The sequence below is a fragment of the Vicugna pacos genome, chromosome 23, assembly GCF_048564905.1.
Source record: "Vicugna pacos chromosome 23, VicPac4, whole genome shotgun sequence".
In the NCBI taxonomy this organism is placed as follows: Eukaryota; Metazoa; Chordata; class Mammalia; order Artiodactyla; family Camelidae; genus Vicugna; species Vicugna pacos.
In genome coordinates this window covers 4,641,617-4,662,355 of record NC_133009.1, presented here as the reverse complement: position 1 = coordinate 4,662,355, position 20,739 = coordinate 4,641,617, and the positions used below count along the sequence as shown (strand labels likewise).

The window sequence follows — 20,739 nt, the reverse complement described above, 5'->3', positions numbered from 1 at the left end:
TTTAGATGCTGTCCTATCTAGTTAGAGGAAGCGTGACAGAATGACCTTCTTGGAGCTAAGGAGGTGTGCAGTTGATCGCTGGTCTCAGTTCAGAAACAGCCATTCTCTCTCCCTTCCTCTCCTTCTCTCCCAATAAACTGGGACATTGCTTGGGTTCTTTTTTGGAATAGTCACTATTTTAGTATGCTTATGACTTATCCCATTCTAATCAGCTACAATTTTTTCACCTTATCTCCATTCATTAGAAGTAACAGCATTGTATAGCCGTATATTGAGCGGTCAACAGATATCTGTCAAGCCCCTGATCAATGCTGGGCGCCGTGCATTGCCAAGTAGGAAAACCAAAACAGGACTAATACGCTGTTGCTGTCTTTACCTGGTTTTATGATGCAGTTGGGAGAAAATAAATAAGCAAGTAAAAGTTAAATAAAAAGATAAGCTGTAATGGTTCAGAATAGCAGTATAAGAAATTTCATGGGATGGTGATGCTTAATGGTCAAGCAGTTGGTAAAGGTAAGTCCAAACTAAGTTCAGAGGAGGATGAATTATTTGTGCCTAAAGAACAATAGGGAGAGGAGAGTCCAAACTCCAGTTCCTTCATCCATACCTTCCATCATTCATTCATTCAACAAATACATGTCTTCCTTGACTTCTAGTGGGGTTATATCCCAATAAACCCATCGTAAGTTGAAAATATCTTAAGTCAAAAATGCATTTAATACACCTAACCTACTGAACATTATACACAAATATGTACAGCTTAGCATAGCCTACCTCCAACACGCTTAGAACCCTTGTACTAGGCTACATTTGGGCAAAAACATCTAACATAGAGCCAGTTTGATAATAAAGTGTTGAATATCTCACATAATTTATTGAGTACTGGACTGAGAATGAAAAACAGAAGGGTTGTGTGGGCACAGAATGATGGTTAAGTGTGTCAGTTGTTTACCCTCATGTTCACGTGGGAGCTACGGCCCTTGACTGCTGCCCTGCATGACGAGAGAGCTCTGTACCGCATGTCAGTAGCCCAGGAAAACATCAGAATTCCAGATACAGTTTCCGCTGAATATGTATCACTTTTGCACCATGATAAAGTCAAAAAGTTGTAAGTGAAACCATCATAAATCAAAGACCGTCTTTATACATGCTGATTGCTCATTGTGTGCCAAGAAAAAGTTCCTTCTTTTCCTCATGAAACTTCTCCAACATTCTACTGAAGGACCAATAAATAGATGGTCAATTGACTGGTCGATAAATAAACAAATTAATATACAACACGTCAGACGTTGGTGAGTGTCATGAAGACAAGTAAAGCAAGGTGAGGAGATGGAGAACAGAGAAGGGATACTGTTCTAGGTGGGTTGTTCAGGGAAAAGGCCTTGGGGTCACCCACGGAGGTGACATTTGAGCAGTCCTGAAGAATGTGAGGGAGTGAGCCACTGGGGTATCTGAGGGAGAGTGTTTTGGAGAGTTAGGGAGAAGGAACATCGAATGCAGAGATCCTTGGCATGTGCGAGGACCAGCACACAGGATTCTAGTGTGGCTGGAGCAGAGTGGCAGGAGATGAAGCCAGAGGCCAGATTCTTTGGGTTTTATCAGCTAAGGTAGGTGTTTGGATTTCATTCTGAGTTGGAAAGCTACTAGAGAATTTTGAACAGGGAGCGATCTTTCTAAAGGATCCCAGGCTGCTGCGTAGAAATAAGGCCATAGGAGGCAACAGGAGGCTACAGCAGTAGCCCAGGGAAGATGTGGCAGTGGCCTGCACAGGGCATTAGCCTGTGGGGTTGCGGAGAAGTGGATGGGTTCTGGATAGGATGCTGTGCCTGTCTCTGCCCCTGTACAGGTGCAGTACATGAGGAGACCAAAACTTAGCACATGTCTATGGTGAGACTCTTGGGAAACAGGTATGCTTACATATTGCTGATGGGAATGTAAAGTGGTACAACCTTCCTGGAGGGGAATTTGGCAACAACTCACAGAACTATATATGCACTAATCTTCTGTCCCAGCCATCAGGGATTTACCTTCTAGGGATTTACCATGAAGATACATCTCCAAAAATAGGAAAATATATATGCACAGTATATATGCAGCATCATTTGAAAATGCATAGTATTAGAAGCAACCTAAATGCCATATGGAGAGGAATTGATGAATAAACTGCAGTATATCCACACAGTGGCATCCTATGCAGCTACAAACACAAAGAATGAGGAAGATCGCCATGAAATGACATGGAGAGATTTCCAGGATATATTGTCAAGTGAACAAAGCAAAGTGCAAAATGGTATCTATAGCATGCTGCCTTTCATGTAAAAAAGAAGAGAATATAAGAATATACATGTGTCTTCTCATATCTGCAGGAAGAAATGCAGGAAGGATGAATCCAGAAACTAAGATGCGATTGGTCATCTACACAGATGGGTGGAAAAGGGTGAAAAGAGTCAGAGAAGGGGAAATGGGAGGGGAATGACATTTTCCTGAGGACTCCTTTTTGTATAATTTTGATTTTTAGAACCACCTTGGTATTTCCCATACTCAGAAGATAAATAAACAAATACATAAAACAAGGATGTGGGTAAAACCCAAATGGAATACAAACAGTAATAAATAAACCTAACTGTGTCACAAATGAATAACATAACCACACTGAGATGATAAAGAAGAAAGCAATCTAAGTGTCTTTGGAAAACTGTATTTTGATTATATACTGAAATCTAACAACAGAAAGAACTGTAAACAAATACTGTACAGTAGGTAATTTTTTTAATCACAGGGTTGTGAGCTAGTAATTCTGAAACCATTTTATTTGTTTTTTTCTCCTCTGTCTACTTTTTGTTTTTTATTTTTAATTTTTTTACATTTTTTATTGAATTATAGTCATTTTACAATGTTGTGTCAAATTCCAGTGTAGAGCACAATTTTTCAGTTGTACATGAACATACATATATTCATTGTTACATGTTTTTTTTTGCTGTGAGCTACCACAAGATCTTGTTATATGTTTCCCTGTGCTATGCAATATAATCTTTTTTTATTGATTTATAATCAGTTTACAATGTTGTGTCAAATTCCAGTGTAGAGCACAATTTTTCAGTCATGCATGAACATACATATATTCATTGAGACATTTTTTCTCTGTGAGCTACCTTAAGATCTTGTGTATATTACCCTGTGCTATACAGTATAACCTTGTTTATCTAGTCTACAATTTTGAAATGCTGTCTATCCCTTCCCACCCTCCGCCCCCTTGGCAACCACAAGTTTGTATTCTATGTCTATGAATCTAGTTCTGTTTTGTATTTATGCTTTGTTTTTGTTGTTTTTGTTTTTTGGGTTTTTTTTTTTAGATTCCACATTAGAACGATCTCATATGGTATTTTTCTTTCTCTTTCTGGCTTTCTTCACTTAGAATGACACTCTCCAGGAACATCCATGTTGCTGCAAATGGCATTATATTGTCGATTTTTATGGCTGAATAGTATTTCATTGTATAAATATAGCACATCTTCTTTATCCAGTCATCTGTTGATGGACATTTAGGCTGTTTCTATGTCTTGGCTATTGTAAATAATGCTGCTATGCACCCATTTATGGCGACTGCATGGCACCCGCCTCCTGGGAGCAGGCTGACCTGGGGACGTGACTGGGGCAGCAGAGGCCACCCCCAGGCCCTGCTGTGGCAATGAAGGGGAGAAATTGACCAGCTCACTAGAGGCAGCTCCTCTCTTCTCGCCGCTGCCCCAGGTTCACAAGACACTTGTTTCCAGGTCAATGGGCTCCCGGGAGGCAGGCGCGGTGTGTTCAGGGGGCGACTGCGGGGAGGGGTGCTGCCCCAGGGGGAGCAGGTAGACTTGCTCCCGTCTTCCCCCAGGCCTATCCTGGGAGCAGCCTCTGCCTCTGCTTCACAGGACCCATGTCTTCATGTCAGTCTGCTCCTGGGAGGAGGGCGCAGTGCAGTCAGGGGGCAGCGTCAGCGGCAGACAGGGACTTTAGGAGGACTGGGCTCTGGCCTAGGATAACAGCTCTCCTTTCTAATCTTGTTTCCGTCAGTTGGTGGCTGTAGTGGCTTTTCCTTTTAAGGTTATGACCAGATACTGAACATAGATCTCTATGCTATACAGAAGCATTTTTACATATAGTGGCTAGCATTTGTAAATCTCAAACTCCCAAATTTATCCCTTCCCGCCCCCTTTCCCTGGTAACCATGAGATTGTTTACTAAGTCTGCAAGTATGTTTCTGTTTTGTAGATGAGTTCTTAGTGTTTTTTTTTTTTAAGATTGCACATATGAGTGATATCATACGGTATTTTTCTTCCTGTTTCTGGCTCACTTCACTTAGAATAACAATCTCTAGGTCAAACCATGTTGCTGCAAATGGCATTATTTTATCCTTTTTATGTCAGTGTAGTATTCCATTGTATAAATATACCACATCTTCTTTATCCAGTCATCTGTTGATGGACATTTAGGCTGTTTCCATGTCTTGGCTATTGTAAATAGTGCTTCTATGTACATTGGGGTGTAGGTGTCATTTTGAAGTAGAGTTCCTTCTGGATATATGCCCAGGAGCGGGATTCCTGGGTCATATGGTAAGTCTATTCCTAGTCTTTTGAGGAATCTCTGTACTGTTTTCCACAGTGGCTGCGCCAAACTGCATTCCCACCAGCAGTGTAGGAGGGTTCCCTTTTCTCCACAGCCTCTCCAGCATTTGTTATGTGTGAACTTTTCAATGATGGCCATTCTGACTGATGTGAGATGATCCCTCATTGTAGTTTTGATTTGCATTTCTCTGATAATTAGTGATATTGAGCATTTTTTCATGTGCCTATCGATCATTTGTATGTCTTCCTTGGAGAATTGCTTGTTAAGGTCTTCTGGCCCATTTTTGGATTGTGTTGTTTGTGTTTTTTCTTATTAAGTCATATGAGCTGCTTATTTATTCTGGAGTTCAAGCCTTTGTCAGTTTCATTTGCAAAAATTTTCTCCCATTCCGTAGGTTGTCTTTCTATTTTACTTATGGTTTCCTTTGCTGTGCAGAAGCTTGTAAGTTTCATTAGGTCCCATTTGTTTATTCTTACTTTTATTTCTATTGCTTGGGTAGACTGCCCTAGGAGAACATTTTTGAGATGTATGTCAGATAATGTTTTGCCTATATTTTCTTCTAGGAGGTTTATTGTATCTTGTCTTATGTTTAAGTCTTTGATCCATTTTGAGTTTATTTTTGTGTATGGTGTAAGGGAGTGCTCTAGCTTCATTGCTTTACATGCTGCTGTCCAGTTTTCTCAACACCATTTGCTGAAGAGACTGTGTTTATTCCATTGTATATTCTTGCCTCCTTTGTTGAAGATTAGTTGACCAGAAGTCTGTGGGTTCATTTCTGGGCTCTCTGTTCTGTTCCATTGGTCCATATGTCTGTTTTGTACCAGTACCATGCTGTTTTGATGACTATAGCTCTATAGTATTGTCTGAAGTCTGGGAGAGTTATTTCTCCAGCCTCTTTCTTTTTCTTCAGTAATGTTTTGGCAATTCTAGGTCTTTTGTAGTTCCATAAATCTTACTATGATTTGTTCTAGTTCTGTGAAAATGTCCTGGGTAATTTGATAGAGATTGCATTAAATCTGTAGATTGCCTTGGGCAGTGTGACCATTTTAACAATATTGAGTCTTCCAATCCAGGAGCATGGGATATCTTTCCATTTTTTTTAAGTCTTCTTTAATTTCCTTCATCAGTGGTTTATAGTTTTCTGTGTATAAGTCTTTCACCTCCTTGGTTAGATTTATTCCTAGGTATTTTATTACTTTGGGTGCTATTTTAAAAGGGATTGTTTCTTTACGTTCTTTTTCCATTGATTCATTGTTAGTGTAAAGAAATGCAACTGATTTTTGAATGTTAATCTTGTAACCTGCTACTTTGCTGAATTCTTCAATTATTTCTAGTAGTTTTTGTGTGGACCTTTTAGGGTTTTCCATATATAGTATCATGTCGTCTGCATGTAGTGACACTTTTACCTCTTCTTTTCCAATTTGGATCCCTTTTATTTCTCTCTCTTGCCTGATTGCTGTGGCTAGGACTTCCAAGACTATGTTGAATAGGAATGGGGATAGTGGGTAGCCTTGTCTTGTACCAGATTTTAGTGGGAAGCTTTTGAGTTTTTCACCATGGAGTGCTATGCTGGCTGTAGGTTTGTCATATATGGCTTTTATTATGTTGAGATATGATCCCTCTATACCCACTTTGGTGAGAGATTTTATCATAAATGGGTGTTGAATTTTATCAAATGCTTTTTCTGCATCTGTTGAGATGATCATGTGGTTTTTGTCCTTTCTCTTGTTGATGTGATGTATTACATCGATTGATTTGCGTATGTTGAACCACCCTTGTGTCCCTGGAATGAACCACACTTGATCATGGTATATAATCTTTTTTATGTGTTGTTGGATTCTATTTACTAATATTTTGGTAAGGATTTTTGCATCTATGTTCATCACTGATACTGGTTTGTAATTCTCTTTTTTGGTGGTGTCTTTGCCTGGTTTTAGTATCATTTTATTTGTATTACAGGATTGAGCCAATAAATACATTGCCAAAGGAAAAAAAACTTGGTATATAGTAGCTGTTCAAAAAACATTTGTTCAGCTAAATTGAACTTTTTTCCCCAAATAGAGACTCAGGGTATTCCTGAGATCCCTAGAGGTTATGGATAAAATTTTTGTACATATACATTTACATCCAGCACAAGATGGAAGGTTCTGTGCGATTTCCAAATAACTTACCCAAGTCTGACTGGCTTTATACTTTTATGTTGCTGTGCACCGAGGGAAAATGAGAAAGTTCGTGGAGGTGTCAGTTGGTTACGTGAAGGCTTACCTGCATTATAGTAGAAAACCCAACTGCTTTTCCCCTTCACCGTCTAGAAACTGACCATTTATTAATGTTCCTACTTTCAGAATCGTCAGATTAGATTCTGTCTGTTGAGCAAGAACACACAATGGCCCTTCTAAAGCATAGGTTCTCAAGAGGAAACGAAAACCAGACAGAAAGGGACCTCAGTGTGCCTCAGGCCTGCTGCCTGGTTTCCAGTAAGCTCTCCTCTGATCTCTTTCTGTCCTGGGCCCAGGGGCCAAGGCAGTTCGTCCCTGATGGTCCAGTCCACCAAAAAGTACCAAGATGGTCCTCTCTCAGCAAGCTGTTGGCTCCACCAATGACACTAAGCAGCCTGGTCCCGGAGATGACATTTCCTTATATTATACTGTGTTTTTGCCATGTCATGGAGTATGTGACTGTTTCTGTCAGAAACTTGCTGTTTACATTCTGTGTTTACGTGGCATTATCTGGCTGTTACATCCATTGGTAACTAATATGGTACTGCTACTTTGGGGTCTTAACATCGCCTGCCATTCTGTGAGGAATATTCTGGAGATTCCCTTAGACGAACAGACAACTTAAGTCCCATCACAAGCCAGCTAATTAAATTCCCCTGCTTATGCCATGCTATTGCTTCAGTTGGATTCAGGAGCCAGTCCTGGCCTGTGTGGTTTGCTTCAAAGGTCTAGCTTGTAGAATCCAGTCCCCCTCTCACCTAGAGGGGAGTCCTAAAACAGTGGGCAAAATGTCGCATTATTCTCCTTTGTTTTCCAAACAAGAAAGTTGTTTGAAGATTCCAGATTTTCGAGGGACTTTGACTGAGAACCCAAGGTTGAGCCCCAGGGCTCCTGAGAAAAACTGGGCGGGCCTGATAAGGTTAAAGATGCTTGCAGTCCAGCCCCCCAGGCCCCTGCTTCCTGGACCCCTCCCCAGTTTTGCAGTTGCGTGTGTGGCGCTGTCTGGGAGCCACTTCCACATTCAAACTGTAGTTGCGTGTATGGTGCTGTCTGGGAGCCACTTCCACGTTCAAACTGACAATTGGGATCCGCCCTCTCTGTGCTCTCACTCCAGAAGCCCTGGGTTTGCATCCTGGCCCTGGTTCATATCCCCCATATAACCTAAGGCTGGTCATCACCTATCAGTCCCCTCCCCTAGAAAAGGCTTGCTGGTAACCCCTACCTTACATGCCTGTAAGCACCCAGGCATTTCTCAGCAGCAATCACCACCACGAGCATTAATCTATTATTATTTTTACTCTAACAAAATTCAAAGAGACCGAGTTTTCACGCACAGTATCACCATGTGGCAGTCACACGTGTTTGCCTTTAGAGTCAAGCTGCGATCAGGGACCAGTGGCTAGCACAGTGCCTGACAATACTCTCTGTTCACCTGTCTTTTCGTGTCCTCCCTTTTTCATAAGCAGTGAAAGCATTGTCCCCCAGAACAGCCAGATAGTATTAGAACAGCTAAAGCAATCATGATCTCAGAGCTTACGAAACTCAGATGGTGTCTAATGGCTTGCCTGCCATGCTCCTGGATTGCACCCCTGACCCTGGGGACAAGAAAGTGCCAGGAAGTCACTTCCCTACTTTGCAGTTGGGGACAGAGTCACAAGGGCTGGAGAAGGCAGCCGTCAGCATCAGGAGTGACGTAGCTCTCTCTTCCCTTGAGTCTCTGACTCGGCGCTCTTTCGGCTAATGCCTCGTGTTCGTTCCAGTGACTTTTCCACCATCCTTGTAAAGTCTTTTCCCACCAGCTGGCGGAGAGAGACACTCAGCTAAGCTTGGAGCTGTGGTTGTGAATTTGCTGTTTTTTTCTCCCTTGATCACATTTCCCGGTCTTTCTAGGACTACAGCATGAAGGAATTTTCCGAGTGTCAGGATCCCAGGTGGAAGTGAATGACATCAAAAACGCTTTTGAGAGAGGTGAGGAAACAACCTTAAAGATAAGACCAAATGTTTGCCAGCCCCCTGGGATGTGGGCGCTACCCTTCCCTCCCTGAGAGGTACCCAGAGGTCAGCAAGCCAGTTTGCCTCCCTGTTCAGCCCAGCCCCTTCTCTCTGGTAGACATCCCCTTACTAGATATGCACCGAGACACCAGGGCATGTCCCTGTTTCCTCCTTCTCAGCCCCAGGCATCCTGCCTCTCTCCTGCGGATGATCTGCCCAAACCCCAGAAGGTAACTGTGGTATCTGGGCAGTTGATGGCTGTATGCGGGACCCTTGGTGGCAGGGCGAGTGCGCCTGCTCCATCATAGCCCATTTATTATCTTGTGGGTTATTAAGGTAATGGGCAAGCTTCGGCAATTTCCGTCACCCTAATGGATATATATAGTTTCAATTTAAGGTTGGTCCTGTCATTAAATCTAATTACACCTGATACGAAATCTTCCATTGGGAGCCCCAGCATGATTGTTCTCCTGTAAGTAGGTGTCCTTTGCCACAGGCCAAGAGGAGTGAGAGCTAGTCAGAGGGGCTGGCCTCCCTGGCCTCCCTGGCCTCGTTTCCCTCCCCTAGGGGCTCAGTCCCAGCCTGCTTTCAGGATTCTTGTGACAGAGCCAATTGCTGTGTCCCATCCCCAGCCCAGAGGGAATGTCCCTGAGCTAGTCTGGCACAAGCAAATTTATCTTAATGGACTCTTGTGGCCCTGCCCTCCGCCCCTGGGTCTGAGCAGTCCTTGCTTCATCTCGTCGCCCTACCCATGGCCGCCATGCTGGGCAGAGAGCTGATGGGCTGTGATGAAGACCCCCTTTCCTACCACCTCTGCTCCATCCTGTGTGCTTTTACCTCTCACTCTCTTTCCTTTTTGGGGGGTTTGCTTATCCTCAGGAGAGGACCCCCTGGCTGGGGACCAGAATGACCATGACATGGACTCTATAGCTGGCGTCCTGAAGCTTTACTTCCGGGGGCTGGAACACCCTCTCTTCCCCAAGGACATCTTCCATGACCTAATGGCCTGCGTTAGTAAGTATCATCCCAGAACACCTCGTAGCAACAGATAAGAAATTTCCACCGGGTCTTATTTTCTTGTGAGCTTTCCAGTAATGTTTTCCTTTTTCCCTTTTCCTCAGTGAAGTTTCTCTTCTTTGTTCTCCCTCCTTGATGCCCTGGTAGGGGAGCGAAAAAAGTGACTTTTCAATAAGAATCTGGACCAGAAGTCAGAACTCCTGGCTTTTTTCTTTCTGTTTCACCCCAAGCTCCTTTGTTTTGCTAGGCTTTGTCTGTCTTCAGCAAAATACATCTGTGTCCGTATGTAAGACACAGACCATCCTTTTCAGCTACTGGAGGCTTGTTTATTAGTGCTGGTACTTTTCGTGACTCAAAGAGAGAACACGTAGATGTTACAGATGCTGCCTGCCTGTTGCTTTAAATATGGCATGGCTCACCTGCTAGATGTGTTAATACGTGTTCTTCTAGGAATAAAAGCCCTCTGCACACTTGAAAGTAACGATATAAATGTTTTCTCAGAGAGGGAGAGTCTCTGTGTGATCTTTAGATAAAGTGGGTATCTTAGAGGTTCTCTGCCTCTTACTCTAAAATGTGGGGCTTGAAAAGCTTTTCCTGGCCAATTAGTTTAGCTCATTTTACTGGAACACATCTCATTTGTTGTCCATGGAAACTTGGATGAGTGTTAGGTCATCCTGGAAGCAGACCCCATGGGAATGATGGCTTCAGAGGCTGGAGGAGGCCATTCCTTTGAAATGGAGAAAAGTTTTTCTTCCCTGATCAGCCAGGGTCTCCATGCCCGCCGAGTTTCCGGTATATATGCTGAGCGCCATCCCTCCGTTATTCTCGGGGAGAGGCCCAGAGCGCTCAGGAAGCTAGCTCTCTTGTTTTATTTGTTTCCCCACCATTTGTGGGAGTCCTCGTGGAAATGAGTTCTGTGGGTGATTGAATATATGCATCCCTCGTGTCTTCACGTCTTTGTCCAGGACTGGACCTAGGTAGACTATCCTAAGTGGGCTGGGGTTGCCAAGACAGTGCAAGATACCTTGGCTGGCTAATCCTCTGCCCAGATGGGGTCCCATTCCTTTTTCACGTAAAGGCTCTCATAGAAAATGACAATATCGGGGGAGGGTATAGCTTAAGTGGTAGAGTGCATGCTTAGAAGGTACAAGGTCCTGGGTTCAATCCCCAGTACCTCCTCTAAAAATAAATGAGTAAATAGACCTAATTACTGCCCCCCAAAATTTTTTTTAATTAAAAACGAAATTCAAAAAAAAAAAGAAAGAAAATGACAGTATCCACATTGCATACCGTGGAAGCTGGGGGCTGGCTGTGAGGGAGGCACAGGCATAGGGTCATACCTGGAATTAATCTGACCACAGCACAAGAGTCAGGAAAATCCTCTGGTTTTCTCCCCAAATATTGCTCCTTACACAGGGGCATGCCATTTCTTGCCTCTGGCCACAGTCTCCTCACCCCCACTGCAGAAAAGGGAGGGGGGACGATCAGCCAGACTGGTCCAGGGGATGAGGTGATGCACATGTGGAGTGGGCAGGACAGGACCTGCGCAGCCCCACCCCCTCCCCACATGGAGGCCCTCCAAGGCTGGGTGTTGAGCAGTCAGAGCAGTTTACGGTCAGCATCTTACCTGTGGTCTTATAATAAGAGAGTGGTAGATGCTGTGGGGAACATCTCCAACCCCTTCTGTGCCCAAGGAGCATCCTTACGTCCTGCCCCAGTGAGGTGTCTGGAGCCCAATGTGCCCCATCACAGCAGCCCCACTGCAAGGAGCCGCCCAGGTGGACCTCCTTACGTTGCACCAGTGCTGCGTGGACTTGACCTGGCTGCTGTCTGTGTTGTACTTGCTGCTAGTAAGGGCCTTCTGACCACTGCGCCCTGGGCTCTCAGTCACCTTGGAGGGTAATGCATGGCTTTCTTCTTTCAGCAATGGACAACCTGCAGGAGAGAGCTCAGCACATCCGGAAAGTCCTCCTGGTCCTGCCCAAAACCACTCTGATTATCATGAGATACCTCTTTGCCTTCCTCAATCAGTGAGTAGCCTTCCCAGTGAGCAGTGGTATCCGGCCTTGGCCTTGGGCACTGGAAGTTTACGTAGGGACCTATGATGATTCATCCAGCCCAACAAATTGAATGCCTACTGTATGCCAGGCACAGCTGTAGGATGTAAGAATAGCTTGTGAAATCAGAGGCAAAAGCCTGGATACCATTTAAGTTGTGTTCTGGCAGAAGACACAGACAATAGCAGACACATCAGGTAGTAATAAGCGCTTAGAAGAAAAACACAGAAGTGTAAGCTGAGGGACTAGGGGCAGGGGTGGAAGAGGGACAGCCACTGCAGAGGGGCGGGGAGATGGCGTACGAGCAGCAGCCTAAATGAAGGAAGGAGGGAACCACAGGGACGATCAAGGCAATCAAGCCCCAAAAAGTCGTGGCAACCATGAGTTTGTATTTGAAGAAGCCATCAGAAAGTTTCAAGGAGAAGAGTATTATGATCTGACTTCTTATATATTTTTAAAATCCACCAACTGCTTTGTGGAGAAGTTACTGCAAAGTAATGTGTGGAGAGGGTAGACCTTTCCAGAAGTTTTTGTACCGTCTTGGCTAGGAGTGCTGGTGGCCTAGGTTGGGGAGGTGAGGATAGAGGGTAGTGGAAGGGGTCAGGTTTGGGATCTATTTTGAACGTAGCCTTGAAAGGACTTGCTGATGGGTAGGGTGTAGGATGTGAGGAAAGATAAGTTCTAAAATTTTGGCCCGAGCAGCAGGGAAGTCGTGATGCCATTTGTGGAGTAGGGGAAGACAAGGTGCCGAGGTGGACGTGTTAACCTGAGGCACCCATTGCCCTCCAGGTGGAGGTTCTAAGTAGGCAGCTGAACACAGGTGTCAGATGCTCGGAGGAGAAACCCGGAGCGGAGATGCAGTGTGGAGTCATCGTGTACTGGTGCTATTTAGCTGGTCAGCCAGGGAGTGAGTGTAGCTAGAAGAGAGATCTGAGGACCGGAGGGGCCTTGGGCTTGGCTGGGACATTTCTCTGTCTAAGCAGTGTGCCCTTGCGCAGGGCAGGCGGTGGAGTCACCACAGGGCAGCAAAGGCAACAGGCAAGGACATGCAGTGCTTCTCCCCTTAGGCACCTCTGTCTCTGCACATTGTTTTCACTGCAGCATCTCCCTCAACAGCCTGCGCCAAAGATTATAAATGGACAACCCCAGGGCCAGATGAGGCCTTCAGATGTGTTTCCTTTCAGTCCACTGTGTCTTGAAAACATTGAAACATCTAAATATTGGGAGATTTTTCTCTTAAAAAGATCTCCATTTCTAGCTCCTCTTAAAAAATCATTGAATCTGGCCATCCTGGATCTGCATATTCCCACATGGCCACAACTCCCGGTGGAGTCGAGGCTGCTGCCTAGACGAACCAGTCAGGCTCTCCCCGACTCTCCACAGTCCCCAGCTCTCCCCGATGTCCCCCCCAGTGCTGAGGCTGGTTTCAGTGGTTATTTATCATCACGGTTGCTTTATGGTTTTTCATACAGTGGGAAAACAGTTCTCTAGATCCATGAATCTGTAAAAAGAGTGAAAACAAAAAATGAAACCAAGGGCTAGGATGTGTTAGCTCATATTTCTTGGCAAAAATGAAGTCTTCCCCAAAAACAGAAAAAGAAAAAAAAAAAGAATTCTTCTTAGTGGATTGGTCTCTACTTCAACGAAATATGAGTTGAGAGGCCATCTCGGGAGCCTCAGCCCGCTTATGTACGGTCAGCCTGCCCTCTAGGCATCTGGGTTAGGGGCCCCTGCCTGAGACCTTTCTGGGGCAACCCCACCGCCCTCTGGCCCTGTTGCTGGTCCTGCAGAGCGACAGGGGGTCCTGGGCCTGCAGCTGCTCCCTCCACATGGCTGTGTCTGCACCATTCGGTTCGTTAGCCAAGCCCTGACTCAGCCCCACAACTGCCTCTGGTTCAGAAGCCCTTGTGACTCACACAGGGTGCTCACATGCTGCCCGTTTTAGGCAAATGGAAATAGAAACTCTGGTAATGACTCTCGAGTCAGTCAGTCCCCTCTTGTGACAAGGGCCACTTGTCACCTCTCTTTGACCAATACCTGCCCTCAAGCAGCCTAGTCTGCTCCTGCAGAGCATGGAGCTTGACGGTCATGGGTAAACAGGCAGGGGGGTCCTGGGGTGACTGTGTGTGTGAACACAATGGTCCATTCTTCTCCTGCTACGTGGGGGCTTGGGAAGCTTGTGTGGGCAGAGAGAAAAGTGAGCAGCATATGCTGTAAAGCTGGAGGTGGTGGCCCCGACTGAAGGGAAATGGAAAATTGCACCAAGTCAAATGATTACTTTTGGTTTACTATTTTTTTTTTCTGGTTAGAAAAGATTGACTTGCTCATCAAAGTACTTCGCTGAAAAGATGCAACATAATAACCACAGTGTTTCCTGAAACAATAAATGGAGTGCAGGACATAGGTGATAGCGGAGATCACCTGCCTGCATGGGAAGGTGACAGGCGAGCAGCGTGCCCCTACCCGCAGGTGTAGCCAGAGTTGGCAGGTAGCTCCTCATGGAGACTCTCCCTGGGCCCACACTGTCAGGACCCCCCTCCTTTGTTGTTGTGTGTTGTACCCTGGGGAGGGGTGTGCTTTATTTCTGACTATGATCTTCTTGGGTTATACACATACTTCATCTCAAGGAACACCCTCCTCCCGCAAAACTAACATGTATATGTATCTATATGGAACTCCTTACACAGTGTACCAGTGTGTGTGGACTTGACCTGGTTCCATGTAGATCTATGCAGCCAGTGTCCAGGCCACTGTATGAAGCCTTGGGTACGTGCCTGTCCAGCAGGACTTGTTAATTATTAACATTATCCTTATGTAGTGTCTGCATTGATTATCCATTGCTGTGTAACAAATTACCCTAAAACTTAGCAACTTACAACTGTAAGCATTTATTATGTTGTCACAGTTTCTGTGGGTCAGGAATCCAGATGCAGATTAGCTGGGAGCCTCTGGCTTCAGGTTTCATGAGTTTACAGTGAGTGTGTCGAGGGCAGGGCTGCAGTCTCTTCTGAAAGCTCAGCAGGGAAGGGATCTGCTCATAAGCTCACTTAAGTGGTGTTGGCGGGATTCAGCTCCCTACAGGTTGTTGGATTGAGGACCTCCATTCCTGGCTGACTGTTGGCCAGGGACCTCCATCGGTTCTTCACTACGTGGGCCTCACCATAGCATGGCTCGTAACATGGCAGCTGGCTGCGCTCCAAGCCAGTGAGTGAGAGAGCGCCCAAGACAGCAGTAACGTGGCCTCCCATCACTTCTGCCATATTCCATTCACTAGAAGTGAGCCACTGAGTCTAGCCACACTCAAAGGGAATGTCACAAGCGTGTGAGTACCAGCAGGCAGGGGCCATGGAGTCCGTTCTGGAAGCTGCCTGCCACGACATCTGTGCTACCAGTGGGTGTTCGCCCCACAACCAAGTGTAGGCAGCGCCCCTTCCTGCAGCTTTACTTTGCTGCTTGCCTTTTGCAACCTGATTTCTTCAGACGTCAAACAGCACAGCTTTTTAGTCTCTTGGTAATCAAGTGAAGTCCGCAGACCAGCAGCATCCGCATCACTTGGGAGATTGTGAGAAATATGGCGTCTCAGTGCCCCTCCCCCACCCCCACCCCCAGTGAGCTGTGACTCAGAGTCTGTCTTTTGATGAAGTCCCCTGGTGAGTCACAGGCACGTGGAAGTCCGAGAAGCACCACTCTACGTCCTCAAACATTGCTCCATGTCTAAAAGAGGAAATCGGTGGTGCTTCTCTCATGGGGAAGGCGCTCCAGCCGCTCTCCAGAGAGGCTGAGTCTTCCTCTGAACCTCAGCATCCCAAGTGCCTCCCGCTTTGGAAAGATTCCACCTGAGCTGCTCTTCTTACTCTCACAAGGAAGGTTTTAAGCTTCTGTATGCAAATAGACACGTAGAATTGTGGCTGGATTACCTTGGAGATTCACTGATGCTCATGTATTTATTCCCTGATTTATTTAACATGGATTTATTCAGCATTTACTATATGCCAGGCCCTGTTCTGGCTGCTGGCTATCTAAGATTGCACCAGACAGTCATGGTCTCTGCCCTCACGGAGCCTAGGTAGCACTAGGATTGGAGCAAGGCAGACGTGTTTAAGTACACATGTCATATGTCAGAGGCTAAGGGCTTCAGAGAAAATTAAAGCGGGTTAAGGGACTGGAGATTGTTAGGGTTGGGTTGGGCGCAGGGTTTGCTCTTGAATATACAGTGGTCCGGGACGCCTCACTGAGCAGGTAACCGTGGGCGGTGATATAGGAGGACCAAGAGAGAACTGTGTCCCGAAGCCACACATAGTGTTTCAAGGAGGGTGGGATAACTGAGTTAGTGCGATGGCAGGTCAGCTAAGAAAAGGACTGAGAGCTGATTCAGCAGCATGGACATCACTGGTGACTTGGATGGGTGTCCTCTTCATGGAGGAGAAGGGGCAAAGTCCTGACAGTGTCTGTTCGTGCGAGGAGGGGTGCTGATGGTGGGTAAACAAAATGTGCTACATCCGTACAGTGGGGTCGTGTTAAGCCAAATACTACTGAATTCTACACTTTACAAGGGTTAAAATGGTGTATTTTCTATTGTGTATATTTTACCACAATAAAGAGATGGGGGACAGGGGGAGACAGAAGGTGTGTGAATCTGCTTGGGCTGCTGTGACAAAGCACCACAGACTGAGCGGCCTGAACAACAGAGATATGTTTTCTCACGGTTCTGGAATCTGGAAGTCCAAGATCAAGGTGCCAGCAGGGCTGGTTTCTGTGCGACCTCTCTCCTTGGCTTGTAGGCAACCACCTTCTCATTCATCCTCACATGGCCTCATTTAACCTTAATTATCCCCTTAAAAGCCCTCTCTCTAAATACAATCACGTTGAGGGTTAGGGCTTCAGCATTTGAATTGGGATTGGTTGTAAGAGGACACAGTTCAGTCCATAATGGAAGGGGTGAAGAGGAGCCAGAGAATCAGAGGCAGCAGGTCCAGACAGCTCTCAAAGAATTTTATTACAAAGAGGAGAAGAGGAATGGGACAGTAATTCGGTGTGGATACGGGGTTAAGAGAGAATTTTGCTTTCAAGATGGGCGGTATTATTGCACACTTGTTACGCTGGTGAGGATGACCCAGTAGAGAAGGAGAACTGGTGATGAAGGAGGGAGCAAGGTAATTGCTGGAATGATTTTCTCCAGGGAGTGAGAGAGGATGGGAGTCATCACACAGGGAGGAAGGCAGGACATAAGGTGCAGAGGCAAGTCAGTTAATACATGTGGGGACCACAGAGGATGGAGCAGGTGGCGTTGTAGGCAGGGGGAGTGAGGAGACCCCTTTGAAGGACCATAAGAAAGCATCAGCCAGAATTACCTTCCACTTCTTCTCTTAAGGAGCCTTTTGGGGAAATCTGTTAAATCATGGATTCACAGATATTCTCAGCCCCACGGTTTGCCTGGGGCCATGGTGAATGATGCAGAATATCTTACCCATAGTCAATTGGTTGTTGCCAAATCAAACCCCTGGGGCCTGTGAAGTTGAAGGTTTTTAAGTGAAATGTCATATATTTAAAACAGTCTTCAAAGCTTCGTGCTCTCCCTGAGGATTTAAGGTTTTGATTTGGGGATGCAGAGCCCTCAGTTAGACAAGCCTGTCAGGAGACGTTGGTGGACTCCTGTCTATCAATTACTGCCAAACAGTGGCGGCCCTGCTGCCGATTTCCTGACCGGCTGGAAATGAAGGTGCTATATCAAGAAGCAGTGAGGATGTTAAAAGTATAGAAAATATTTATTGAACACCAGGCGTATTTATGTGCCAGGCACAGTGCTGAGTGCTTTGCATACATTATTACCTCATTTAATCTCACAGCAGCCCATCAGGGAGACACATAATTGCCCCCATTTTACGATGAAGAAATTAGGAAACTAGAGCAAAATGATGGACCTGGTAAGCGATGGAGCTGGGACTCAAAACCAGGTCTGCTTGACTCTAAAATTCTTAGGGTGTTTTGTGTTTCTTTTTAAATTTAATCAAGATACAAGTGTGCATCGGTAAAAAGTGAAAAGTCCACAGAAGTGCATGGCAAAAGACAAGTTTCTCACACCAATCCTGATTTTCTCATTCCCCCGAAAAAACCTGTGTTCCTAACCCCTACACTCAACCTTTTTAAGATGCACAAAAGAGAATGAGTTCACATCAGTCAGGAGAGTTCTGTAATGTTATGGACAGAAACTAAAGAAATACAATACCGCTACCTGTATATGTCAACATCAAAAAAAAAAGTTTAGAAGAAGGAGCTGTTACCAGTGTTAACCATTTCAGATATTTCTTTAAAAATAATAATCCAGTGTTTGAGGTCTTATACTGGAAACAGCCTTCAGAGTCTTCAAGGATGATTAGTACCATTATATTATATACACAATTGTGTGCATTTGTTTGTGCTTATAGATGAGTTTTTCTGGGGAGAGAATCCTTCGTTTTTGTCAGACTCTTCAAGGAGCCTGTGTCCCCCAGCTAGTTAAGAACCGTGATTTTAGTCCCTAAACTTAGGTATTCCCGTTGTGGATTGGAAGAGAGAGAAGGATCTTGGTCTGTATTTTACTGGGAGTAAGAAATGGATCTGGACCCACAAGACCCCAGTCCACAAAGACATGTATTCTCTAGCCCCCGGCCACTGGAGCCATCTAGGAGGTGAGTCGTCCTTGCCTTGGCCGGCTTGGCAGGATTCCTCGTCTCTCACGGAGCTTAGACTGGGACCCTCAGGGCTAGAGCTTATTTCTCTTTGACTACCAGGCTTCCTGGAAACTACTGGTTTTCTTCTATGTTACCAAAACGTCAGATCACGCTAAAGAAACAGGGCCTTCCTCCTCCTTGTCCCTCCATGAGCCCAGGAAGCAGCCAGCCTGGGATGAGCTACAGCTATAGCCTTGTGACACCTCATGCCTCGTTGTCCCTGCTGAGGTTACCAAGGTCATTATCTGTCCTGTCTGTGTTCCATTTTCCTTTGACCAAGAAGTCAAAGGAAACTTCTTCCAGCCTTTTCAGAATCTCTGCTCTCTTTCAATCCAGGAAGGATTATAAAATTAGGACGTTAAGACCTCCTATGAAGCAGTCCAGCCACTGAGATCCATCACTCGCCCATTACGGGCACCCCTGCATTTGACTAGGTCCTCGAGAGCAGTGATTCTCAACCATGGTAGTTGTTTCCCTCCATCGTCCCACTTCACACATCCTGCAGTGATTCTCTAAGGGGGACTGGGGACGTATCTGAATCTTTAGTGGAGGAGAGAATCACTGAGTTGGAGAGAGACCAGCTTGGTAATTGAGTCTGGATGCTGGATACACTAGAGATAAACTGCCCGATTTTAAAGAGCAGCTACTCAGATGAAGACAGCTGAGTCCCAGGCCTCTGGTCCAGCATCAGAGGGCTTTGATATCCTCTCGAGATCTGTCAGAATCCTGTGCCCATGCCCATGAGGGAGGCAGAACCCCTTGACAGAGCTCACATCTCTGCAGACTGTTGGGGGCAGCGCTATGTCCAATCATTGAAGGCAGCGCTAACCAGACTTAAGTGCCCGGACAGACAGTTCAATGGGATCTCATCAGGCCCAGTGGCTCCTGGAAGGGCTTGGGTCCTTGGCCAGGATTGGAGGTATGGCTGGAGTGCTGCTGGCTGAAAAGGGGGAGTTCCTAGAATAAAATACCCGATAGTGAAGTCAGACTGCGTCCAGAAGAAGGCTGAACTGCATGCTGACCTCTTCCTGAATAAATCCTGAATGTAACAGTCGAGGAGGGTATTACAAAAATGCAAAACAATTATATTAGCTGTTCCAGAGAGAAAGTCACGGGCTTGGTGGAATACCAAAAGCTCGTCGGTTGGCTGTTTTTTAGAGTCTAGAGCTTAGAATGGAATATCCCTAATAATTTGATGATTTTGCCATACCAGAAGGCACACGACGCATGAGGGCTGTGTCTCCTGACCGTGTCATTACCCGGGCAGCCCGAGGGCCTCCGTCTGCTCTGTCAGCTCAGCGGGTTGGTCAGTGGGCACACAGCCATCTCTGCTGAGTGGCGTGTTCCCAAGGCAAGGTGGGCTTGGTGGATAAGGTCTAGGGTGGGGGTGGGAACTGGGGAGTACGTAGGATTTGAACTGGGAGCTAGAGAAAGCGGACAGGGGCAAGGAGGGACCTCCACTTTGCCTTTCCTTGGCTCCTGAGTGACTGTCCTGGTGATCATTCTCTCCTCCCCCCACCAACCTTCTAGAAGGGCTCCGATGCCCAGAAAAGCAGGTGGCAATTTGTGGTGCTTCTGTTCTGGTTCCCCGCAGCGCCTCCTGTGATTGTGTTTTCTGGGCGTCCATGCGCTTGCTCTTCAGCTCGCCCCCTTTGCCTTCTCCTCCAGTTTGTCACAGTTCAGTGAAGAGAACATGATGGACCCCTACAACCTCGCCATCTGCTTCGGGCCCTCGCTGATGTCAGTGCCCGAGGGCCACGACCAGGTGTCCTGCCAAGCCCACGTGAACGAGCTGATCAAAACCATCATCATCCAGCATGAGAACGTCTTCCCAAACCCCAGGGAGCTGGAGGGCCCCACCTACAGCAGAGGAGGAAGCACGGAGGATTACTGGTAGGGGGCCCGGGGCTGGAGGAGGGGGAGGCGTCACCAGCACACACTGGCGTGGGCACCAGATGGCCATGCGAGATGGGAGGGAACCACCCAGATCCTCCCCCACCTCCCACTCCAAAAGGCGCTTCAAGCTGCCAGGATCTGGGGTCGCTGGAGGCCGGGCCCCACCTTGATCTAACCTTCAGGGTGAGCGCCACTTCAAGCCGCCTCTCCGTTTTACAGGTTCTGGGTGGTGAGGGACTG

The 20,739-nt window shown here is 46.2% G+C and overlaps 1 protein-coding gene across 7 annotated transcripts in view; it reads left to right on the top strand.

Moving 5' to 3' along the window:
* The window catches only part of SRGAP2 (SLIT-ROBO Rho GTPase activating protein 2), a 233,911-nt gene that overhangs the window by 196,386 nt on the left and 16,786 nt on the right, over positions 1–20,739 (top strand). For all 7 annotated transcript variants that reach the window (XM_072948342.1, XM_072948340.1, XM_072948339.1 and 4 more), the window contains exons 15-18: positions 8,718–8,795; positions 9,699–9,833; positions 11,761–11,866; positions 20,272–20,496. In XM_072948342.1, coding sequence (XP_072804443.1) covers positions 8,718–8,795; positions 9,699–9,833; positions 11,761–11,866; positions 20,272–20,496 — 544 coding nt within the window. The remainder of the gene's footprint in view (positions 1–8,717; positions 8,796–9,698; positions 9,834–11,760; positions 11,867–20,271; positions 20,497–20,739) is intronic.